Source organism: Urocitellus parryii, chromosome 2 (assembly GCF_045843805.1).
Source record: "Urocitellus parryii isolate mUroPar1 chromosome 2, mUroPar1.hap1, whole genome shotgun sequence".
NCBI classification, from domain to species: Eukaryota; Metazoa; Chordata; class Mammalia; order Rodentia; family Sciuridae; genus Urocitellus; species Urocitellus parryii.
Window position 1 is genome coordinate 94797303 of NC_135532.1, and position 22088 is coordinate 94819390.

The 22088-nt window shown below is 52.2% G+C and overlaps 2 protein-coding genes across 2 annotated transcripts; both read right to left on the minus strand.

The window, feature by feature from the left end:
- Positions 1-508: 508 nt before the first annotated feature.
- Positions 509-4666, minus strand: Tlr9 (toll like receptor 9). The gene is made up of 2 exons (XM_026383884.2): positions 4605-4666; positions 509-3761 (listed from the first exon to the last, which is right to left on the minus strand). Exons 1-2 carry the CDS (start codon positions 4605-4607, stop codon positions 681-683), a joined length of 3084 nt encoding a protein of 1027 aa, XP_026239669.2. The 5' UTR covers positions 4608-4666; the 3' UTR covers positions 509-680.
- Positions 4667-7438: 2772 nt separating this feature from the next.
- On the minus strand, positions 7439-13386 carry Twf2 (twinfilin actin binding protein 2). Its single transcript, XM_026383885.2, has 8 exons — positions 13212-13386; positions 10533-10711; positions 10035-10130; positions 9762-9866; positions 9528-9653; positions 8701-8851; positions 8444-8565; positions 7439-8035 (listed from the first exon to the last, which is right to left on the minus strand). The coding sequence occupies exons 1-8, from the start codon at positions 13306-13308 to the stop codon at positions 7868-7870; spliced, it is 1044 nt and encodes a 347-aa protein (XP_026239670.1). The 5' UTR covers positions 13309-13386; the 3' UTR covers positions 7439-7867.
- Positions 13387-22088: the final 8702 nt, after the last annotated feature.

Below are 22088 nucleotides of genomic sequence, written 5' to 3' on the forward strand. Positions count from 1 at the left end.
GCAGAAATCCTTCCCTTGCTCTCCGTGAAGGTCCAAGACCACATTCGCCAAATATCTTCAGACTCCCCTGAAAAGACGCCCCTGAACAAAATGGCCCTTAGCAGCCAACCTTAGTCCTATGGGCCCCCGTTTTTCTCTTTTCTCCAAACTGCCTCTTTTCCCCTATTCACTTTATAGAGTCCTACAGAATTTTCCTTTCTTTTCTCCCACCCACACCTCTGGGAAGCTCAGGGTTAGCTGTTTAGTAATATGCATGCATTTTATTTTTTAATTTATTTGTTGCATTCATTTATTTATACTATTTATTATTAATTGGTTGATTTTTGCAGTACTGGTGATTGAACCCGGGGGTGCTCTACCGGGGGTGAACTACACACACACCCCCGTTTCTTTTTAAAATTATTATTTATTTGCTTTTTTTTTTTTTTTTTTTTTTTTTGAGACAAGATCTCGCTATGCTGCTCAGGTTGGCCTCAACTTGCAATCCTCCTGCCTCTACCCTCCGCGGAGCTGGGATTACAGATACGGGCTACATCACTCTGCTTGGTAGCATATTGATTGCCTGCCCTGGGTCTCGCGTGCGGGTGGGAAGCAAAGCAGTGGAGGTGCCCAGAGAGACGGCTTGGGCTTCCCGGGCAGCGAGGTCTAGAGGTGAGGCCCCACCCCACTGAAGCTCCACGCTATTCGGCAGTGGGTCCCTGGCAGAAATTCCGGTTATAGAAATGGCGGTTGTCCCTGGTCAGAGCCGTGCTCAACTGAGCCCAGAAGCTGCCCTGACCACTGGGCTGGTGGGGCCAAAAGAGGACGCTCTGGCGGCAGAGGCGCTGGCGCAGCCGCACGTAGCGGGAGCGGCGGGCGTCCGGGCGCAGGATCACCAACACCACGACATCCTTGCGGTCCTCCAGCAGGCGCTGCTGGGCTAGCAGGAAGCTGGTGCGCAAGAGGCCACTGACCCGATCCGTGTGGTCCAGCACAAAGAGAGTCTTTCGGCTGCCATAGACCGAGGCCCACAGGTTCTCGAAGAGTGATTTGCCCGGCAGCCAATCCCGCTCCTCCAGGCAAAGACGGAGCGCGCGGCGTCCGCGACGCTCCTCTAGCCTCACCCGCAGCTCATGGTACACCCAGTCAGCCACCGCGCTCTGCGCCTTGTCGAAGACCACGAAGGCATCGTAGGGCAGGGCGCGGGTGCCGCGCCGTAGGGGAAGCCAGGCCAGGCCCAGGTGGAAGCAGTACCAGAGGTCCCAGCCACAGAGGTGCTGTAGCACAGGCACAGTCAGACCCAGAGCCACAGCCAGCAGCGAGAAGCCGAAGCAAGTCCAGGAGAGCCTCTCATCCAAACAGAGGCGCAGGTCCTGCGCGAAGATGCTCTTTCCCTGCAGCTGTCCCGGGCTGCCACACTTCACAAGGTTGGGCAGACCTGGCACAGCGTTCTGTACCTCCAGCAGGAAGTCCACGAAGGCCGCCCCACAGGCGCAGTGCAAAGGGTTGGCACTCACATCGAATGTTTTCAGGGAATAGGTCAGTGGCCCAAACCAGGAAGACTCAATCGTCTTGAGGGCATTGTGGCTGAGGTTGACCTCTTTCAGCTCCACTGCCAGGGCAAAGAAGCCTGGGTCCACAGAGCTTATCCTGTTGCTGCTGAGGTCTAGCCTCTGGAGCTGTGTTCCATTGGGCAGGCTGCCATTGCTCAGGGCCTTCAGCTGGTTTCCTGCCAGGTCCAGGGCTTTCAGATTGGGCAGGAGGGCCAGGCAGCTCCAGTTGAAGAAGGCCAGATAATTGTGACTGAGACGCAGCAGCTGCAGAGTCTTGGGGAGGTTGTCCAGGTAGCGGGGCAAGAGGGTATGCAGGAGATTCTGGGACAGGTCCAGCCGAAGCAAGCCTCTCAGACCTTGGAAGAAGTGGAGATAGAGGTCTCCCTCACCCCACATATGGCTCACAGCATTGCCACTGAAGTCCAGGGCCTGCAGTGAGGTGCTGCTGAGCTTCTGTGACACACGACTGTGGATGTTATTGTGTGCCAGGCTGAGGAATTGCAGGGTGTGCAGCTGGGCCACAAAGCTAAGGTTGTGGCCTACACCCTGCATGCTGAAGGCCTGGCTATTGTAGCTGAGATCCAGAGCCTTCAGGTTCGGCAGCTCTGTGAACGAGCGCCCATGGTACAGGTCCACTTTGTTATGGGAAAGATCCAGCACCTGAAGACTAGTCAGCAGCCGGAACTCTGAGCCATTGACTGCCTGGTCAATGTTATTGTGGCTCAGGCTGAGGCACTGGAGGTGTGAGAGGTTGGAAAACATCTCTGGCTGGATTGTCAACAGGTCGTTCCTAGACAGGTCCAAAATGAATTTGAGGGACCTGCAACTAGGCATGAAATCTTCAGAGCTGGAGCTGTCCAGTGGGGCTGGAGCGAGATCCCTAGACCACATTTGGACTTGCTTCCAATCATTTGCCTCCCCAGTGGTGATTGTCAGCTTTGAAGCTCCACTAATGCGGTTGTTTGAAAGATCGACAAAGTGCAGGCCAGGGAAGGCCCCGAAGATGCTGAGCTGGGCCTGGTTGATGAAGTTCGTTTGTAGATGCAGTGTGTGGAGAAGGGGCAGATGGGTCAGCGGCTTAAGCGTGTTCTCATTGAGTGATCGGAAGAAGATGCCGTTCATGTTCAGCTCCTGCAGTGAGATCAGGTTCTTAAAGGAGTCTTCCAGATGCAGGTGGGCAAAGGACACCCTCTTGCGGTAATTGAAGGACAGGTTGAGCTTGCTCAACTGTGTCAGGTTCCGGAAGGCCGAGGTATTGGTGATGCATTCGTAGAGAAAGTTTTCACTCAGGTCTAACACAGTGAGGTTTCTGAGACCTTGGAACAATGAGCTATCAAGTGTATAGAGAGAACTGTCCTTCAACACCAAGCCTTCAAGATGACTTAGTTTGCTGAAGGTGTCAGGATCCAGTTGGAGAGAGACGTTAGGGCACTCCACACAGGGGTTGCGGGCATGGTCACAGCGACGGCAGTTCCCGCCTACATCAAGCACTCGAAGGGCAGTCAGATTGGCCAGGTCCTCACTTGTCAGTTTGACAATGTGGTTGTAGGATAGAAACAGGTACTCCAGACTGGGAGGCAGGTTGTGGGGGACTGCTGTGAGATTGTCATACTTAAGCGACAGGTGGGTGAGTTTGCGCAGGCTAAGAAATGCATCTGGAGCCACCTCCACTGCTCCGCTGCATGGGTTACTGTAGTAGCAGTTGCCATCCATGTATAGAAAGCGCAGGGCATGCAGGCCAGCAAAGCTAGTATGGTCTAGTGCCAGAATGTTGGTGTGGCTCAGGGTCAGGTTTACTAGGGATTTGGGCAGGGCGGGCACAGTGGTGATGCTGTTGTAGCTCAGGTTCAGGTCTTCCAGTTTGGTCGCATGCAGGAAGGTTTGGGGCTCGATGGTCATGTGGCAGGGAAAGTGCATGGGGCTGAAGCTGATCGGGGGGCAATTCCACTTGAGGTTGAGACGCCGCAGGTTAGGCAGGTGGACAAAGTCAAAGTTATGGAGGTGGTGAATGCGGTTGGAGATCAAGGAAAGGCTGGTGACATTACCACGGGGTGCTGCTGCAGAGAAGTGGGGCACGGACTTCAGGAACAGCCAGTTGCAGTCCACCAGACTACCCTGCTGGAACTCGCAGGGCAGGAAGGCAGGCAGAGCACCCAGGGCCAAGGCCACAGCCAGCATTGCAGCCTGCACCAAGAGAGACAGAGGGTGCAGGGCCCTGGGGCAGGGACCCTGTGGGGGACCAGGGGCTACATAAGTGTCCAGCCCTAGCTCCACCTCCACCCATTCCACTTCATAAGGTCTTGGAGCAGAACTTCCAACTCCCCTCTCTCCAAGCCTTGCCAGTGAGGCTCCTCCCTGGCTGTTGAACCCCCTTCTCACCCTCTAAGGCTCATAGGGAACCTTCATTTGATTTCAAACTCAGCCTTTGACTCAGAATGTGGACTTAGAACCAGGACTGAGCCTGAAATCTAGATTCCCAAGATTTGGAACTTTCCTACATGACTGAGCCTAGCCAGACATGAGGGTCAGGAGAGGTGGTCAAAAGACCCATTTGTCCTTCCTCCCTTTGGGAACCATTGCTCTTTCCTCCTGAACAAAGTGGCAGCCACTTTCTTCCCTCCAGCCACCCTGAAATCCCCTCTCCATCAGCCTTCTCCCAAGCTCTCCCTCAACACCCTGTCTGGCTCAGTTTGTCTTCCACACAGGCCCCTGGCAAGGTGAGCAGCCCAGCTCCCCCACCCTCTGCCTGCCTCCCACACTGGCCTCAACCATTAGGGGTTATGGGCCAGAACAAATCAGAGGGAGCTGTAGGAAGCAAGGCATCAGCTTGATGCCCTTCCTTGGGTGTCACACAGCCCCAATCCCACCACGGACTGAGGTTCCAGACATCAGCTTCTTCATCCACCCCATAGAGAAGACCTTTTGCTTTGATGTTTTCAGGGTGCAGTGAGTGTCCCCAGGGCCATGAGCTAACAGTCCCTTTTACTATTGCCTGCAACTGACAAGCACACCTCCCTCCTCACCCCTTCTCAGCCCATCTACCTCCCCCAGACCTAAGAACTGTTGTCCTACCATGTTGGAGAGTGAGAGCTTCTCCAGAGGGTCTGGCCGGCTGACTGGGAAGTAACTGCAGATGAGGGTGCTTCTCACACTTAGGGTACGGAAAGGAGAGGAAGTGAGAATTTCACTACAGCCTAGTAGCTCCCCTCCTTACCCCCAGCTTGGGGAGGGCAGATGGTGTGTAATGAGTCAGAGTCCATTTGCATAGTCAGGTGGCAGACAGAATCTCACCCCTTCCTCTTTCCACTCCCCTCTCAGATTGCCTATATCCCACACTGGCCTCACATCTGTCCTGTGGTTGATCCTGGGAGGAATGAAGCTCAAAGCCCAGCCTAAGGTCAGTGAGAGATCAGAATTTAAGGTAGCTCCATGCCAGGTCCTCTCATCCTCATGCCTTAAGACCCTGACCCCGTTGATACTCAGGACCCCACCTGCCCCCACCTAGAGAGCTCTGAGGGGCCTCTCATGCCCAGAGGAAGCCCTTACCACAGCCTTGGGACATCCTGCATTTCCAACTCCCTTGATGCCCCATCAGAACAGAGACCACAGCAGTCCTCCCGGGGGGTCCTGAGGCTGGCTGCATTGCTGGCCCAGCTGGGACCCTAGGTGATCCTCCGCTCTCTGAGTCCTTCCCATGCCGCCTCTGACCCAGATCAGAACTAGTCCGGCTCAAGTCCTCATAGGACCCTGGGAGCCCTTCTCAAGTCCTACTGGCTCACCTTCAGAATCTTCCCCCTACCCACCACCTTGCACCCACCTGCCTATCTGCATCCCTAGCATCTCTCCATCTGGCTGCCCTGTCCCTGCTCTCAAGCCCCCATGTCCCCTGGAGCGGCCCGTTCAGACCTGTTGTGTTGGGTCCCTCCTTTGCTCAGGTTCCCTCCATAGCTGTCTCTGGAATCAAACTAGTATATGTCACAGTCCATATAGTAGCCAAAGTTCTGAGACCTGCCCTTCCACTCCTTCCCTGATCTCTCTCCACCCCTACTGGCCTTCTTGTTGCTTCAGACACACTTGTGCACTCTCCTGACTCAGGCCTTTGACTGTGCTATTCCACCTGCCTGGAATCTTTTTTCCCAGATTCTCATATGACCCCCTCCTTCACCTCCTTTAAATCTCTGTGAGAATTCCCCTCTCCTTTTTTTTTCTTTTTTCTTTTTTGGTACTGGTGATTGACACTGGGGCAAGCACTCTACCCACTGAACCACATCCCCAGCCCTTTTTATTTATTTATTTTATTTTGAAACAGGGTCTCCCTCCATTGTCCAGGCTGGCTGAACTTGTGATCCTCCTGCCTCAGCCTCCCATTCTCTGACCTAAATTTTCCAGTCCTGATCTGACTCTCCTGAGCTCCTCTGCCTGATTTTCCTCTTTGCTTAATGTGTTTTCAACTGTTGAGACACCCTACTGTTGACTTTCAGCCGTTTAGTGGATATTGTCTGATTCCCCTGCTGGAATGTCCACTTCTTGAGTGAAAGATCTTTTGTATCCCCAGCACAGTTGAATGCCCGTACACAGTAAACGCTCAATGTCTACTGAAGCGATAGATCCCCTGCACTCAGCTTTGGGCAGGCACAGACAGGATATCTCTGAATGAATGAATAAACAAATGGGGTGTACTCCTGGGGAAGGCAAGGCTACACATCTGCTTTCCCACTCCTCCCAGAACCACCTTTGGGGAGGTGTCATGGCGTGTGGGGCCCAAGGTCCAGTCATCCAGCTGACTCAGCAGCTTAAGGGTGTTAGCACTGTCTTTCTCTTCACCAGTGTTTGGGACGGGCCTGAACAAACCTCTTCTAGATCCTTGCTATGTTCCCAGCTAGATATGGTCCCCTAGATGATCCTAGGGGCTTTAGCAGGGGCTGGGAAGAGGCCCCAGGGATGGGAAACAGCCCTGAGTCAGGAAAAGGTGAATCACAGTCAGCAATGCCACATCTCTAGCCCTGTCCCACCTGTGACAGGAGCCTCCATCCATGTCTCAGAGACACAGGCTAAAGGCCTGGCTCCTGCTGAACTCCAAGTCCAGGAGAGACTTTACAATCCCTGGGTTATGGCTTGGACATGAGGTATCTTCCAAAAGCTCCTGTGTTAATTCAGGACTATTCAGAGGTGGAGTGATTAGATCATGAGCACTGTAACCTAATGAGCCCATCCTGGTTTGAATGAGGCTGACTGGGTGGTAACTAAAGGTAGATGGGGCATGGCTAGAGGAGGCAGTCACTAGGTTGCACCTGGAAGAGTGCATCTTCCTTGCGGCCACTTCCCTTTTCTTCTCTCTGCTTCCCAACCCAACTGAGCTGTGAGCTGAACAACTGTCCTCTGTAAGGTCCTTCCCCCATGATGTTCTGCTTCATCGTCGACCCGGAGCAACGAAGTCAGTCATCTGTGAACCAAGACCTCTGAAACCGTGAGTCAAAATAAACACTTCCTCTGTGAAGTTGTTCTTATTGGGTATTTTGTCACAGCAACACAAAAGCTGATGAAAACATCTGGTTAGGACCAGGGAGCCAGCCTCCCATCTCCGGTAGCCATCCTACCTCCCTTAGGGGCAGAAAAACCACCAAGTTTGTGGTGATTTGTTATAGCAACTACGGGAGACAAAGACATCTAGAAAATCCCCCTATCGTGGTGGAGATGTGCCTGCCTCTCAGGTGGGGATCCCATCAACCTCAGGACTTGTGCCCTCATACACACAGCCTCTCCCACACCCTTGTGGCCAGGAACACTGAGGCTCCATGTAGCAGACCAACCGTTCTCTCCTGACCTGTGAGGGGGCAGTTAGCTATTTGCACAGGGCTACCCAATTCCAAGGGCTAGCAGCATTCCCTTAGAACCAGACATACATATTGATTTAAAAATATTTTATTCTTTAGAAAATACAGCATTCAACCATCCCATCCTGCAGTGACCCCTGCTCCAGCCCCAACCAACCCTACCCACTGTGGTCAAAGGCTTCTGGGCTGTGCTGGGACCCCAGTCTCAGATCCCCTGGAGGCCAGGTTCATGACAGATCCTTCGCCCAGCCCCCTTGAGCCAGCCAGGCAGGGCCCCCAGACGCCCTGGGCACACAGATGAGAGACAGGGTCAGCAATGGGGAAGGGTCACAAAATGCCAACCCAGTGACCCTCAGAAGCTTGTAAGTGTGTTCAGCCACCAGCCTGTCTGACCCACAGGAAGCACTTCCCTGGAGCCAGAGTGAGAAAGAGGGAGATGCAGGGAGTGGTGAGGTAGGCAGCCCCACAGCTCACTCGCTGGCCTGGCTCTGGTCCAGCCACCTAGCTGTCGTCCCCATTCTCGCCAGGGCCCCTGATGAGTCGCTTGTGGCCTCGCTTGCCCCCAGGGCCCTTGGGCTTGGCGAATGCCTGCTTGAAGGCATGTTGCTTGGGGTGCACCTCGTCATAGAGGAACTCAGCTGTCAGCTCTGCCCCGTCGCCAATCTCAATCTGTGTAGGGCAAGGCCACAGTCAGTCCAATGACTCTGACACACATCACCCTTGGTGACTTCCACTCCTGGGCATCCTTTTGATCTCTTGCCTCAGGCCTGGGGTCTCCTTGTAGATTCCCACTGGGAATGCCACCCACTGGAACTCAGACCCTGGAGCCTGCTACTCTGCTTACCTGGGTCACCCCCTTTCTCTCTCCCCCCAGAACCAGGGAAAGTTGTCCTGGTGGCCAGGGCTTGGGTTTGTCTGTGCTATCCGTCATCTGGGCAGCCTTGGGCAGTGCAGGCTGCCCTGAGCCTCAGGTTCCCATCCATCCACGGTAGTGACAAGTCCTGCCATGCTACTGACTCAAGACTCTAATGCCCATGTGGAAGGTGGGGTGACAGGTCCCTGGAGATAGCCACGCACCTTCTTGGCGATCTCCAGCTGGAAGTCCTGCTCGACAGAGTCAAGGAGGCGGCTTTTGCAGCTGGAGTACAGCATGCGCTCTTTGATGCTGCACTTATACCCCGGCATGGAGTAGATGAACACTGGAGAAGGACAGGGAGGTGATTCCATGCAGGCTGAGCAACCTGCAGACCTCCACCCCCACAGCAGGTCCACCCAGCAGCAGGCTGGTGCTACCCTACCCAGCACATAGCAGGGCCTCTGCAGTAACCACTCACCCACAGACTCAAGGTGGTCCCCCTCATGGGTATGCTTATAGAGGAAGAAGTGGTAGCGGGCAGCATCTCGGGGCACTCGTGAGGGTAGCTGGGCCACATCTGTGGGCTCTGTGTGTACCAGCTCGATGGTCTCCCGTTCCAGGTCCAGCTTCTGTGGAGGGTCAGGGGACACATGAGGGCACCAGCTACCCAAGAGGAACCCTGCTGGCAGGCAGGCACCTGCTCATGATCTCTTCCTCATAGCTGTACCTCTGTGGGGGTCATCCCAAAGAGGCACTCCTGGGCCCAAACCCAATGGTGCCCTTTGAAAGTTGCTAAAGAAGGTACTCCCCCGAACAGCAGTGAATGGGGTGGTGTGGATGGGCTCACCAACATCAGGCCAGCCTGTCCTCAGAGGCAGAGCCTCTTGAGGGAAGCATTTTGGAAGGGGCACCTTAATCAATGGGTCAGAATGACCCTGTCTGGGAAAAACAAGTGGTCAAGAGAGCTGCAGAAGGAGCCTGGGACAGGAAGGGGCTTAGGGGTCAGTGTGAACCCAGGAGTGGGCATATGCGGAGGATGAAAGGGAGCAGTGAGCTCACAGCAGCACCCATGTGGGAAGGCAGAGGACAGAAGAAAAAGAGTGTAACTATGTGTACCTGGTGGCTATTTCTAATGCAGGAAACAGGGAGGGACAAGGAGGACAGTGTGTTCCCACAAGCATGTGGAACAGCTCAGGTACTCCTGGGCTGATGGGAGCAGGGGTTCTATGCCCATATGTGTATGAGCAGGAGTAGGGGTGGGCCACACTGCCCCAAGCATGTACCAGGGCAGGACCATGCACCCACCAGCTGGATGTAGTTGATCATCTTCTGCTTGAGATGCTGAAGTGCCCGCTGGGCCTCAGGCTGCAGGGGGAAGGCGAGGCCCTGCAGAGTCTGGTGCTTGCTTTCCACACTGATCTCTGTCTTCACCTGGGGGGCAGGGCAATAGTGAAGGAGACCCCCACCTGTCCAGCCTGGGGAACAGCCCAGCCCACCAAACAGCACAGGCTCCAGGCACATGTGACCCAGCACACCCACCTCGTTGATACGGATCTGCTGGAGCTCTCTCTCAGCTGAGGTCAGTGGAGCAGGTGCAGCACAGGATGATAGGTGTTTCTGGTACCCAGCAAAGGAGAGGTCATCCTAGGAGGCATAAGTGGGCACCTCAGGCAGGCTGGAGGAAGCCCTGCTGAGCATCTCAGCTTACAGCTCCTGGACTCCCGGCCTTCCCATTTCATCCCAAGCCTGGCACTGGGCTTCCCTGCAGCCCTTCACAGGCCCAGCCCCCATCATTCTGGCCTGGGTGGCTACCTTCACTGTTCCAAAGAGTTCATCCTTGATGTGGCCACCCCCAAACTCCTTCTTCACTGTGGCCCGTGTCGCTGCGTAGAGCATCTTCAGCCGCACCTGAAGGGTGGAGGCCAAACTGTGAGATCCCTGTGGGCAGGTCTGCCTCTCCAGGAGCAGGCAGGAGGCTCTAGAAGGGGACCTTTTCAACTCATCCAGCGAGCACATCCAGCAGGGGGCACAGCACGAAGGTGAGGGTGCAATGGTGGTTCCTGCCAGCAGAGGGAGCTCTGGCCTAGCTCAACCTCAGCCTCCAGGGGTCAAGCTGATGCCACTCACAGGCCTCTGAGTCTCCAGGGTTCAAGCACAGGGCCCTGTCCTGTCAATCTCTGGGACAGGACCTGACATGCATTCCCTAGGATCCCTGGGACAGGGCTTCATTATCCTGCTCAGTCTCAGCTGCCCTCCCCATTCCCCCATTGGCCCTGAGCCTGGGGCTAAACAGGGGTCCCTGGGACTCACCGGAGAATTATCAGGTGACCAGGCAAGAAAGAGCCATTCGAATCCCTGAGCATTCTGTGAGTCGAGGCGGAAGAGCAGGTAGCAGGGCTGCTGGGAATCCAGCAGTGGAAGCACAGCCCTGTCGTAGTCCTGGTCCCAGCGACCCACTGGCTCTTGAGAGGCACCCAGCACGAGCTGCTCTGGGGGCAGAGGCCGGGTGAGCCGGAGTAGCTAGCCATCTCCCACCTCACCTCTGCCTGTGGAATATCCTCTGGAGGTGGCTTTCTGAGCTAGCTCAGACCTGCTGGCTACTCCACCCCACTTTTCTTAGAGCCCCCAAATCTTCAAAGTATGAAATGATGTTACCTGATCAGTGAGTGAACGAACAAGGACAAAAGCTACTACCCAGAGGCTGCTCTCTCTACCCTCCAATCCCCTACAAATCACCCAACACAAACCACATGAAAACACAGCCATGTGTCCACAACTAGCAATCACACGGCTCCTTCTCAACACCCACAACAATCACTCTGACCCCACACTACAGGCAAGGCACGCTGCTCAGTGTAGGAACCCCTCCATGCACCTCCTGCTCCCTCCTCCCTAAGCCCAGGGTTACAACAAAAACTTGGCACACCCCTCCTGGGACAAATGTGCTGGAAGAGGTGATGTCACAGTTCCAGGCCATAAAGATCTGCAGGGACAAAAACATCTGGAGAGAGGCTGGGGTTGTGGCTCAGCGGTAGAGCGCTTACCTAGCTTGTGTGAGTTGCTGGGTTTGATCCCCAGCACCACATAAAAACAAACAAACAAAATAAATAAATGAAGGAAGGAAGGAAGGAAGGAAGGAAGGAAGGAAGGAAGGAAGGAAGGAAGGAAGGAAGGTATTGTATCCAACTACAACTAAAACCAAAATATTAAAAAAAAAATTATGGAGAGGAAGAAGGCACGACTCATGCCAGACTCTGTAAACAGGTATTCTGCCACCACCCCCAGCTGTAGTTCCCTCTCCTCCAAGTCACAAACCCAACAGCAGTCAAGTTCTTCATGCCTGGGCTCATCAGGCCTGTCACCTCCCTGGCTGGTGCAGAGTGGCTGAAGGGGGCATCAGGCTACCCTGTGGGCTGGTATCTCACAAATACCCTCCCGGAACACACAGCTGTAGGATGGAGGAAGAACTGGGGCAAAGGGGCAATCTAAGCTTGACCAGGGGTCTGGCACCCCACCACAACATCCTCCTAGTGGGATAAGGGATCCATCTGCCTGGAAACTCCAACATGCCAGCTTCCTCACCTGCCCACACAGAACTCGTATGGGATCAGGGTTGACAGCTAGCAGTCACAGGCTGAATGGGTTGCAGAAGCATTGTCAACATTGCTGTTCATGTTTTCCAACCAAGAATCTCACATAAAAAGTAAAAGTCAGACCTTCTCTAGAAAAATCAGGAGCTCCAGCCACCTCAGTGGACACTTCTGGGCACTCCCAGGTACTCCTAAAACTGTAATACAAAACTGGAATAAGCTGGGCATGGTGGCGCATGCCTATAATCCCAGCGGCTCAGGAGGCTGAGGCAGGAGGATTAAGAGTTCAAAGCCAACCTCAGCAATTTAGCGAGGCCCTAAGTAACTCAGTGAGACCCTATCTCTAAATAAAATACAAAAAAGGGCTAGGGATGTGGCTCAGTGGTTAAGCACCCCTGGATTCACTCCCCAGTACGAAAACCCAAACAAACAAAAAACCCAAAAAACCTGGAGAGCCCACCTAGAGATTCTTCCTGCTTAAGATCTTAAGTTGTGTCTGAGGACTGCGGCCAATGAGTACAGCTACCTCTTTAAGGGTGGGAGGCTGTGGCCTACTGCCCAGTCCTTCACTCATGAGCTACCTCATGACTCCTATCCAGTCTCTGAGGAAATCTGGGGACTCTGAACAAAGCCCAGCACAGTCATGGTCATGGCCCTAAAGCCTGGGGTCAACTCTGGGTCTGGACAGTGCCTACTAAAGTGAGCGGAGCAACAAACCTGTTTGGGAAGCCCCTAAAAGGCAGTAGAACAGACTACTGAGAAGGTCTGCAAGGACCCCTAGAGATCCAGCCCATACCCAGTCTGTTCCCCTTACAGAATGGGACAGTCCCTTGGCACAGAGAGAAGAAGAGAGGAGTCCCTTACTTCCAACACCCCAATTTAGTTCCGGGTCCACGTTGAGGCCTTGCCAAGCATGGAATATCCCCCCCTCCTGCCCTCAGAATGGGCTGTACCCAAGTCCCTTCTCCCCATTTTGAGGATTCTTCCCAAAGGAAGAGCCTCGGCATCTCTTAGGTCTCTCCTCGGCAACAGCCAAGCCAGAACAGGCCTGCCGACCACAAACAGATGGAAGTGGGTAGCACTAGCCATATGCAGCAGCACTTGGACTCTCTCATCCCCTGACCCCTGCCTGCTCAGCCCAGCATCTGGACTAGGCCCATCTCAATACCCACACAGCCTCTGGGGAGACCACAGAGGACTCCAGGATAGGGGCTAGCATAATAGGGGTGATAACCATGCCCACCTTGTGCTCCTCTCTGAGGCTTCTTTTTGTGAGTGGCCTTATCCCCACTTCCAGACAGGGAAACTGAGATCCAGAGGGGCTCAGAGGCCAATACGCCCTCCAGAAGCAATTAGGTCCAGCCTCCAACATATGCCCTAGCTCATGGGGGGCACTCACCGTCCTCAATGACAACTTTGATGAGCCGAATGGAGCCAGCCCGCGCCTTGGCAAAGAATTCCTTTAATTCCTCAGTGGCTACAAGAACAAGAAACATAGTGGGGGATGAGTAGGCAGAGTGGAGAGGGACAAGTTTGGGGCCTGCTCTGTCCTGCGGAATCTGGTGGCTGAGTTGGGAACCAGGTTAAATACGGCCCCGCCATGTGACTGGGAACCTGAGATGGCCACTGAACACAAGCTCCCAAATTTAGCCAGCAGAAGTGGCAGGCGGGTGGCCTGCTGGCTGGGATTGCTCTGGTGATGGGGAGGGGCAAGCAGGGGCGGGACAGCCCACCCGAAGATGGGGCAGATTCTAGGCAAGCTAGTCCAGCCAGAATTAATGACCCCACCTGTCTTCTGCTCCCATGAAGGCCCAGCAGTGGGATGGCCTGAAACACACTCAGCACTGTGGAATCCACAAAGAATACACAGACAAATGCCACCGTTATGTCCATTCACATACACACACACACACACACACAAACATCACATGTGCCGACTCACTAAATCGAGCATATGTGAATATAAAAGACACATATAATGCAGAGAGGGACATGACTGCAAATACCATTGTATGTGAACACACGCTCAACTGGTCAAACATAAATGGATATACATATTTAGACATGAGAACATGCACTCAGATATAATTCCTAGCTTTCTAACACACACGTAGGCAGGCACCTTCAGAATTTGGCTAAGACAGTGTGCAGGCAAGAGGATTACAAAGCACACACAGAAACACAGAGACATCTTTTCACAGATGCATGCACATGCAGCTCCAGCCCCCCAGCCAGGCTGCCTCATGCTGAGGAGGCCCTGAGAACCCATTCCCTGCCTGGCACAGCTCCACCAGGGACAACAAGCTCTCCTCTGAGACAGTAGGGAAGGCTTCCTGGAGGAGGAGTGGCTCCCAGGAAAGTAATTCCATTTTGGATCTTAGGCTGCAGAGCTAGAAGGTGACAGCCAGTGACCAAGGAAGGAACCAAGTGCAGAGGTATGGATCATGGTCAGAGCTAGGGAACCATGGGTAATCTCAGAACCACTAGTAGTAGCAAATGGGAACACTATGGTCCAAGTGGGGAAGGGCTCTGCTTGGGTATCTGAGTGAGCAGGGCTAAGCCAGCACGACCTTGAGGCTGCCCAGGGGTCAGAAGAATTCCCACAGGAACACAGCTGGAGGGTTGAGGTAAGAGAATATTTATAGGGCCTGGATTGGGCAGCTCAGGGGCAGCGGGAGGGGGGGGGCTTTAAGAAAACAACTGGTCATGGCCTCAGGTGCCCCCATCTTCCCCAGCGACCTTGTGTCATGGGGTAAGCAGAAGCTCAACTGAGCCCAGCAGGCTCTGGGGCTCACAGCCTCGTGGCGTTGAACTGCATGCAAGAGGGTACAGCCTCTTTGGGTCAGGACAGGACTTCGCAACAGCAGCAAACAGTAGTTTCCTGAAACTTCAAGCCTAGTGTTAGGGCTCCATTCTTCCTTAGCTGTGTGACCTCTGACTTCTCTGAAACTCAACCTCATCTGTAAAAGGGAGATAATACCCCCAAGCTCCGGAGACTATAATGAGGAGTAAATGGGATGAAGTGCTCAGGAATGGGGCCTCTTTTAATAACAACTTTTACCCAGTGGCTCCAGAGGCTGGGGTAGGAGGATTGCAAGTTCAATGCCAGTCTCAGCAACTTAGCAAGGCCCTAAGCAATTTAAAAGGATTTTGTCTCAAAATATTAATCAATCAATCAATCAATTAATAAAAGCTGGGGATATGGGTCAGTGGTTAAGTGCCCCTGGTGCTTAAAAAACAAACAACCCCCCCCAAAAAAAATTTTATTACTGTAAGATAGCTGCTCCTTCTACCTGCTCAGACCTTGGGAGGGTGACCAAGAAGCTCCTCTTCAGAGAGGTTGACAAGCCCCTTCTAGTGTTACTAGGGCAAACTGACACCCTAGCACGGGAAGACATCCTTTCCTACCCCACCCCAATCCCTCCCCAGCTGCCATCAATAATCCAGAAGCCAGGCCTGGGATATCTGAACCTTTCTCATCAAAGATTCATGACCCCCCGCCCCTTGCCCACCCTCCCAACTCCAATGAGCCTCAGGTTACAGTCCCTCTACTTGCCAGGATCTGAGGTCAGCATACCTACAGCTATGGCCCATGACCAGGCAGGTACTCCAGGGTATTCTCTCCTGCTACCTCTCCATGCCTAAAATGGGAAGGAGGGCTATTCACAGGTAGAAGGAGGGCTGGGGGCAGCACAGTCCCCAATATCCCCTAAGCATCCCTGTGTCACTGTACAGGAAGTGAAGGAATGAGGCAGATCCCTGGCCACAGGAGCTGTCAACAGGGGACATGAGGGTTGCTGCAGCTATGACCAGGCAAAGGGGAAGGAAGGGGCAGGCCAGGCAGTAGATCCCTCTGTGGGGCTGACTCATGATGCCACCCCTCCAGCTCCTCCTGGAGATAGGCTGGTCCACCTGTCAGGAGGCTGGCCCTGACTCAGGCCCTTGTATTCTTGGGTCCTACGGGGCAGGGGGGTGCAGTGGGGAGAAAATGGGAGTAGGGCCAGGGAAACCCTTTCTGGGCAGTTCAGCCACCAAGTGGCCACAACCACAAGCCACAAGCCAGGACTCAGGCAGTTTCATGGTGGTAGCCCTGGGCAGGGGATCATGGTGTGGTGGCAGGAGTGGCAGATGGCCAAAACCACCAAGCTGTCTAGGCAAGCAGCCTGAGCCCTCACTACAGGCCAGGCAGCCCTCCCAGGCCAGTGGCAGATGGGACACTGAGGCCTGGAGGGTCAGGGTATTTGGCTCCCAGCCATTACTTCTCTCCCAGCCTGTCCAAGGAGGAAACTGGGTCCCTGTGGGAGGGGTTCTATGTGTGATACTCTAGGCCATAGATGCTTCCTGGCCATGAAGATGGGGATGGGAGCTGGCCTGGTTTCTCTAGGGCCAGGACCTCCTACAAATCTACCCATCTGGACCTTCTTCTCTCCCTCCAGCTTGGAGCTGGGACTTTCCAACCCTGGCTGGGGCAGACTAAAGAGATCAACAGGAAAATGGGAGGGAGGTCAGAGGTCAAGGTCAGACTGACAACTCTCCCCAGGCCACTTAGAGGGCCCTATCAAAGGTTTTCCCCAGCTTAGCCTGCAAAGAGTGTGAGGATCCTGAGAGGAGTAAAGGTCAGGACCCCTTCCTCACACACATTCACAAACCCATACAAGTCATGAGACACATCCACTGCATGCAACCATGGTAACAAATGCACACCGAGATGTGTACCAATTGTGCACACACACACAGACACCCACACACATGTGCACACTGTCAAGAAACAGTGATGTCTAAGATGGTCCCATGCTACCTACAGTGTCCAAACAGCCACTAGGGCATGTACATGAATGATCTTAGATGTGTACAAGCAAGTCACATCCAGATGGGTACGCATGGAACTGTATACAGAGGACATGTGCACATGCGTGTATACTCCGCCAGATGTGCACATCCGGGTACACCCACCCCAAGAAAGGAACAAAAATACACAGACCCGCACACACAGGAACATCTACCCCCAAGGGGTACGTAGGTATTTCCATCCCAGCTGTGTGGGTGCATGTGTACCCACTCTCAGCTATGCACAGCAAGTCTGTACTCCCCCAGATGTGCCCATCCCAAGCGACTGGCGGCTACAAAGCAGAACAGGAAGCTTCCCCCTGCTGATGCTAGGGGGAGGAAGGGACCGACAGCCGGAAAGGGGGCGCAGCCCAGAGCAGAGCCTCTGGGAACCTCTGCCCTTCCACCAACCGCCCTCACCGTGGATGCCCGTCTGGTGCGTCATGGCTCGGCGTTCCGCTAGCCCGCGCCGTCGGAGCCCTTCGCTTGGCCCTGACCAGGCTCCCTTTGCCTGGACCCAAAGGAGGAGGATGTGGTGGCAGCCGCCGAACCTCGCGCAGCTTCCCGGGCGGTGCCGCAGGACCCGCCCCCAGCGGCGCCCCGCCCCCGACGGGCGAGGCCGGGAGGGCGGGGACTCAGGGCCGCGCGTGCGCGCAGCGTGGCCCTTGGTCTACAGGGTTGTCAGGCTGGCTGACCGGTTTTGTGCGCGGCTCTGTGGCCGGGAAAGGGGCCTGCGTCTGCCCGGGGGATGCGAGGGCGTCGGTGCGCCTGAATCCAGTAATCCGTGGGTGGGGCGAATCCGTGTGTGCAAGTGGGAAAGACTGTCCGCCCCTGTCTGAGTAGGTTTGTAAATAGGGACAGTTCCGCACTTACCCCAGTTTGTGACCAGAAAAGGGGTCAGAAGGTAAGTAAGCGCGTGCGTGATTGTGCGGGGATCCTATACCCAGGGGACGTTTCCCGAGCGCGTTTCGCGGAGCATTAAGCACATTAGAGCACCGGCCTGGGCCTTACGGTGGGAGCCCAGACCCACCTTCTACCAGGCAACCAGCAGATGAACAGGATCTGTGGATCTGTGGTGGCGAGAGCCCTACCCAGAGAATGTGAGATGCCGTTGGAAGGAGGCAAAAATTTGGTAGAATCCTGAAGGAGAGAATGTGGTGACCCAGCAGAGCAGAGCGAAAAGTTTTCTTTGAAGAGGGAGCTGCACGTGCAAAGGCCCAGAGATGAAAGGAACCTAGTGAGTCTGAGGAATTTCCAACCTAGCAGCCTTTCCTTCCGGGCATCAGAACTGACTGCTGCTACCAGCCAATCAGCATTTTGTATTTTCCAGACTCCTGTTATTGAGTCAGGGGTGAGCGTATGACCCCAGCCTATCCAGTCAGACTCTCTTCAGGGACTTCTTGAAAGGGAAGATTGGAAAAGAAGCCTCCTTTTTTGGGTGGGGGTCGCTGAGACATGATGATGGATGTGTGGCCTGCCTGGAATCTGATAGTCTTTGTATCACACATTTATTTAATCCTGTTGACAGCCCCTGAGATAAATGTTATTGTCTCCATCATACAGATGAAGACTTTCAGGTTGGAGAAATGTCTTCGTTTGGTCATAAGGCAGTGAGTGTGCTCAAGAACCTTAGATTCCTTTACTGGAGAAGTTGAACAAAGGGGGGGAAATCCTGTTAAGCAGTGACCCTTGTTCCCTCCATCCATCTCTCACACTTCAGTGATCAGGTATGAAAGGAATCTTCTGGGATATTGGGGGTTTGAGCCCTTCCTGCTCAGCTTAAGATCTGGGATGTGGGCAAGGACCCCAAGGCCAGCAGAGTACCAAAGCAGATTCCACCTCCTGCTGAGATCTGGTTTCAGGCAAAAAGATGAGAAAGCTGCCTACATATGTATTCAAATGAGTCAGGGGCAGACTGGTTGCCCCTATCTTTCTGATGTTTCTCACAGACATTTAGCTATTGAAATTATTATAAGTTTTATTTTTTAGGTGGATCAAAGAGTTAATTTTTTTTTTTTTTTTTAAGTAATAAGTAGGGCTGGGGATGTGGCTCAAGCGGTAACGCGCTCACCTGGCATGCGCGGGGCCCTGGGTTCGATCCTCAGCACCACATAAAACTAAAATAAAGATGTTGTGTCCACCGAAAACTAAAAAATAAATATTAAAAAATTCTCTCTTTTTTTTTAAAGTAATAAGTTGCGTGAAATGATGCTTACCTATAATCCTAGCCTCAGCAATATAATGAGGACCTAAGCAACTTAATGAAATCCTGTTATAAAAAGGACTGGGGGGCTGGGGATGTGGCTCAAGCGGTAGCGCGCTCCCCCGGTATGCGTGCGGCCCGGGTTCGATCCTCAGCATCACATACAAACAAAGATGTTGTGTCTGCGGAAAAATAAATAATTTTTTTTTTTTAAAAAGGGCTGGGGAGGTTTGGGGTTGTAGCTCAGTGATAAAGTGCTTGTCTAGCACTTATGAGGTACTGAGTTCGATTCTCAGCACCACATTTTTTATTTTTATTTATTTATTTTTTTAGTTTAAAACTCATGAACTATTTATTTCCATACATTTGTATTTTTTTTTCTTTTTAGCACCACATTTTTTAAAAAGTACTTTAAAAATTTAAAAAAAGGGGGGGGGGGCTGGGGATGTAGCTCAGTGGTGAAGCACCTCTGGGTTCAGTCCCCAGTCAAAAAATAAGTAATAAAAAAACTGCAGATGAAGGACATTATGCTAAGTGAAATAAGCCAGAACCAAGGGTCAAATGTTTTATGTGGAAACTAGAGCAAAATAAGGGAAAGAAGGTGGTGGGGGTTCATACATCATAGAGGAATAGGGAAGATCAACGGAGTAGAAGAAGAAGAACAAGAAGGAGGGAGGAAGAATGGAAAAGGAGAGGAAACAGAATTAATTTAACAAAATCATTTTATATGCACATATAAATATACCAAGGGAATTTCTTTATATGTAGAAAGTATCAATCAAAAATAAATAAATGAAAGCTGGGCGTAGTGGTGCACACCTGTAATCCCAGTAGCTCAGAGGCTGAGGCAGGAGGATCATGAGCTCTAAGCCAGTCGATAAGCAACTCAGAGAGACCCTGTCTCTAACTAAAATACAAAATAGGACTGGGGATGTGGCTCAGTGATTGAGTGCCCCTGAGTTAATCCCTGGTACCAAAAATAAGTAAATAAGTGAAAGGAAAATCAGAGTAGAGGAAGGAGGGAAAGGAAAGGGGCATTGGGATTGAAATAAAATTCCTTGCATGTATGAGTTTGTCAAAATGTACCCATTTGTGTGAGAGGAGAGATTTTATACATACACACTTTTCACTTAAATTTGCACAGAATTCTTTGACATCTCTGGAAGGATCCCCCAATAAATTTAGTCATAATAGAGGTCTCTGGGAAGAGGAATGAGTTGTGGGAACGACTTGCTGCTAAATAAATATTTTTATACTTTGTGAAAATAATAAAAGATAGTCATATAAAAATATTAAGTTTAAAAAATTAAACCTGGGGCTGGGATTGTGGCTCAGCCGTAGAGCGCTCGCCTAGCAAGGGTGGGACCTGGGTTCGATCCTCAGCACCACATAAAAATAAAGGCATTGTGTCCATCTACACCTAAAAATAATAAAATATTTTAAAAAATTAAATCTAAAATAAATCTTATTAAAGAACAGATATGGAACTAAATAAAAGCTACTTTCATTGGGAGTGGAAAAATGTAGAATAAAACCTTTCTTCCTTTTTCTTCCCCCCACCACCTCTCATGTTAGCTGGGGAGAAGCCTCTGGCCAGAAGGTGGCAGACTTGGGTTCATTGGAGCAATTGGGAGAAATGTGTCAGTGAGAGTGAGGAGTTTATATTGCCCTGGGAGAACCTAGATCAGGAATGAAGAAAAATTCATCCTAAAGGATCTCATCCATTTTAGATACCGAATAGGAAAAAAAAAAAGCCTGGAAGCTTCTGGAAAGAGAAAGGGGCAAACACAGGCTGTTGGAGACCAACCTTGCACGTGACTGAGTCACTCCCCAGCTGGGTGCTGAGACACTCAGTCACAGAAATGTGGCAGAGATTTCCCCACCCTTCTTGGGTTCGAGGGACGGTGTCTCTCGTGCACGGGTGTGTCTTGCTAGGGCCCCATAGGTGAAGCTACGCTCACCTGTTCCTTTGTAATATAACCCCTTGCCCTGTTTAGGATAGAATCTTCCATGGAAATGCCTTGTGTGTCCCCTTCTCTTACTGTACCCTTGGGTGTGGCCTACCCAGGTTTCAGTCAACCTGCTGACAGTGGACATCATGAAGATAGACTCAGCCCCCTGAAACCTGACCCCTTGCCTCATTTGAATAGCTTCTCAATAAAAGGGGTCAGCACATGCTCTCTCTCTTTCTGCGGACCCTTAAGGCCAGAGGAGCCATCATAGCAACCCCAAAGAAAAAGGTATTTGTGTCTCTTGTTTTGTGCAGCCCAATTAGCCCAGTTTAACTAGAGTGACCCCTGAGCCTTTTAGTCTCGAGAACAGAAACCCGGCAACAGGCCAATCTAAAGAATGAGAAAGATACTGGATTTCAGCATCAGCAGTGGCAACCAAAAGACAAATTAATAGAAGTAGGATTCCAAACAGTACAGTAGTCAAAAGCAGAGGTAGAGTGGCGTGTGCTGGTGCATGCCTATAATGTCAGTGACTGGAGGCTAAGTTTGAGGAGGCCAGCCTCTTCAAATTGCTCCCATTCCAGCAATTTAGCAAGACCGTGTCTCAAAAAAATAAGAAGGGCTGGGGATTTAGCTCAGTGGTAAAGAACCTCTGGGTTCGATTCCCAGCACCAAAACAAAATAAAATGGGCTGTGGGTGTAGCTTAGAAGTAGAGTGCACTTAGGTTCCATCCCCAGTATCTGGGGTAGGGTGGGGACAGGGAAAGAAAAAAACAAGGACAGAATTACAACCCTTTGAGACCAGCAAGAACCCAAGAAATTACTTCCAGGTCATTCTTTCTTGGAAATTTATTGAAGGATATGCTTCAGCAAAATGAGGGAACAAACCAAAAAAGGCAGGCTTGGATTCCAGGTAAAAACAGGTGCCTAGCCTAGGGAGATAGAGGAGCCTAGATGGCATAAGGGAACACTCACACTTCTTTTGAACAGAGAGGATGGGATTACTACAGGGCTCCACACAGCTCTGAAAACAAGTGAATAAACTGGGCATTAGACTACCCGTGAAATATTTGGCTGCCCAGAGCTGTGAGAATGATTTAGGACAGGACCTTGACCCACTGTAGGCAAGTCCAAGCTAATGGATTGGGGAATAGAGTGAATTTGCTTTTTTTTTTTTTTTTTTTTTCAAATTTTATACTTTAAAAGCCTCTGAATCACCAGGCAGGGAGGCACATGCCTCTAATTCCAGTGACTCGGGGAAGCTGAATCAACAGGAGGATCTCAAGTTTGAGGC

Excerpts from the sequence above, each read along its gene's own strand:
- Twf2 (XM_026383885.2), bottom strand. The coding sequence starts at position 13,308 with ATGTTTCTTGTTCTTGTAGCCACTGAGGAATTAAAGGAATTCTTTGCC. Across the intron at positions 10,131-10,532 it reads GGTCACCTGATAATTCTCCG|GTGCGGCTGAAGATGCTCTA; the intron begins GTGAGTCCCAGG and ends TCCACCCTTCAG. Across the intron at positions 8,566-8,700 it reads GGACCACCTTGAGTCTGTGG|TGTTCATCTACTCCATGCCG; the intron begins GTGAGTGGTTAC and ends GTCCTTCTCCAG.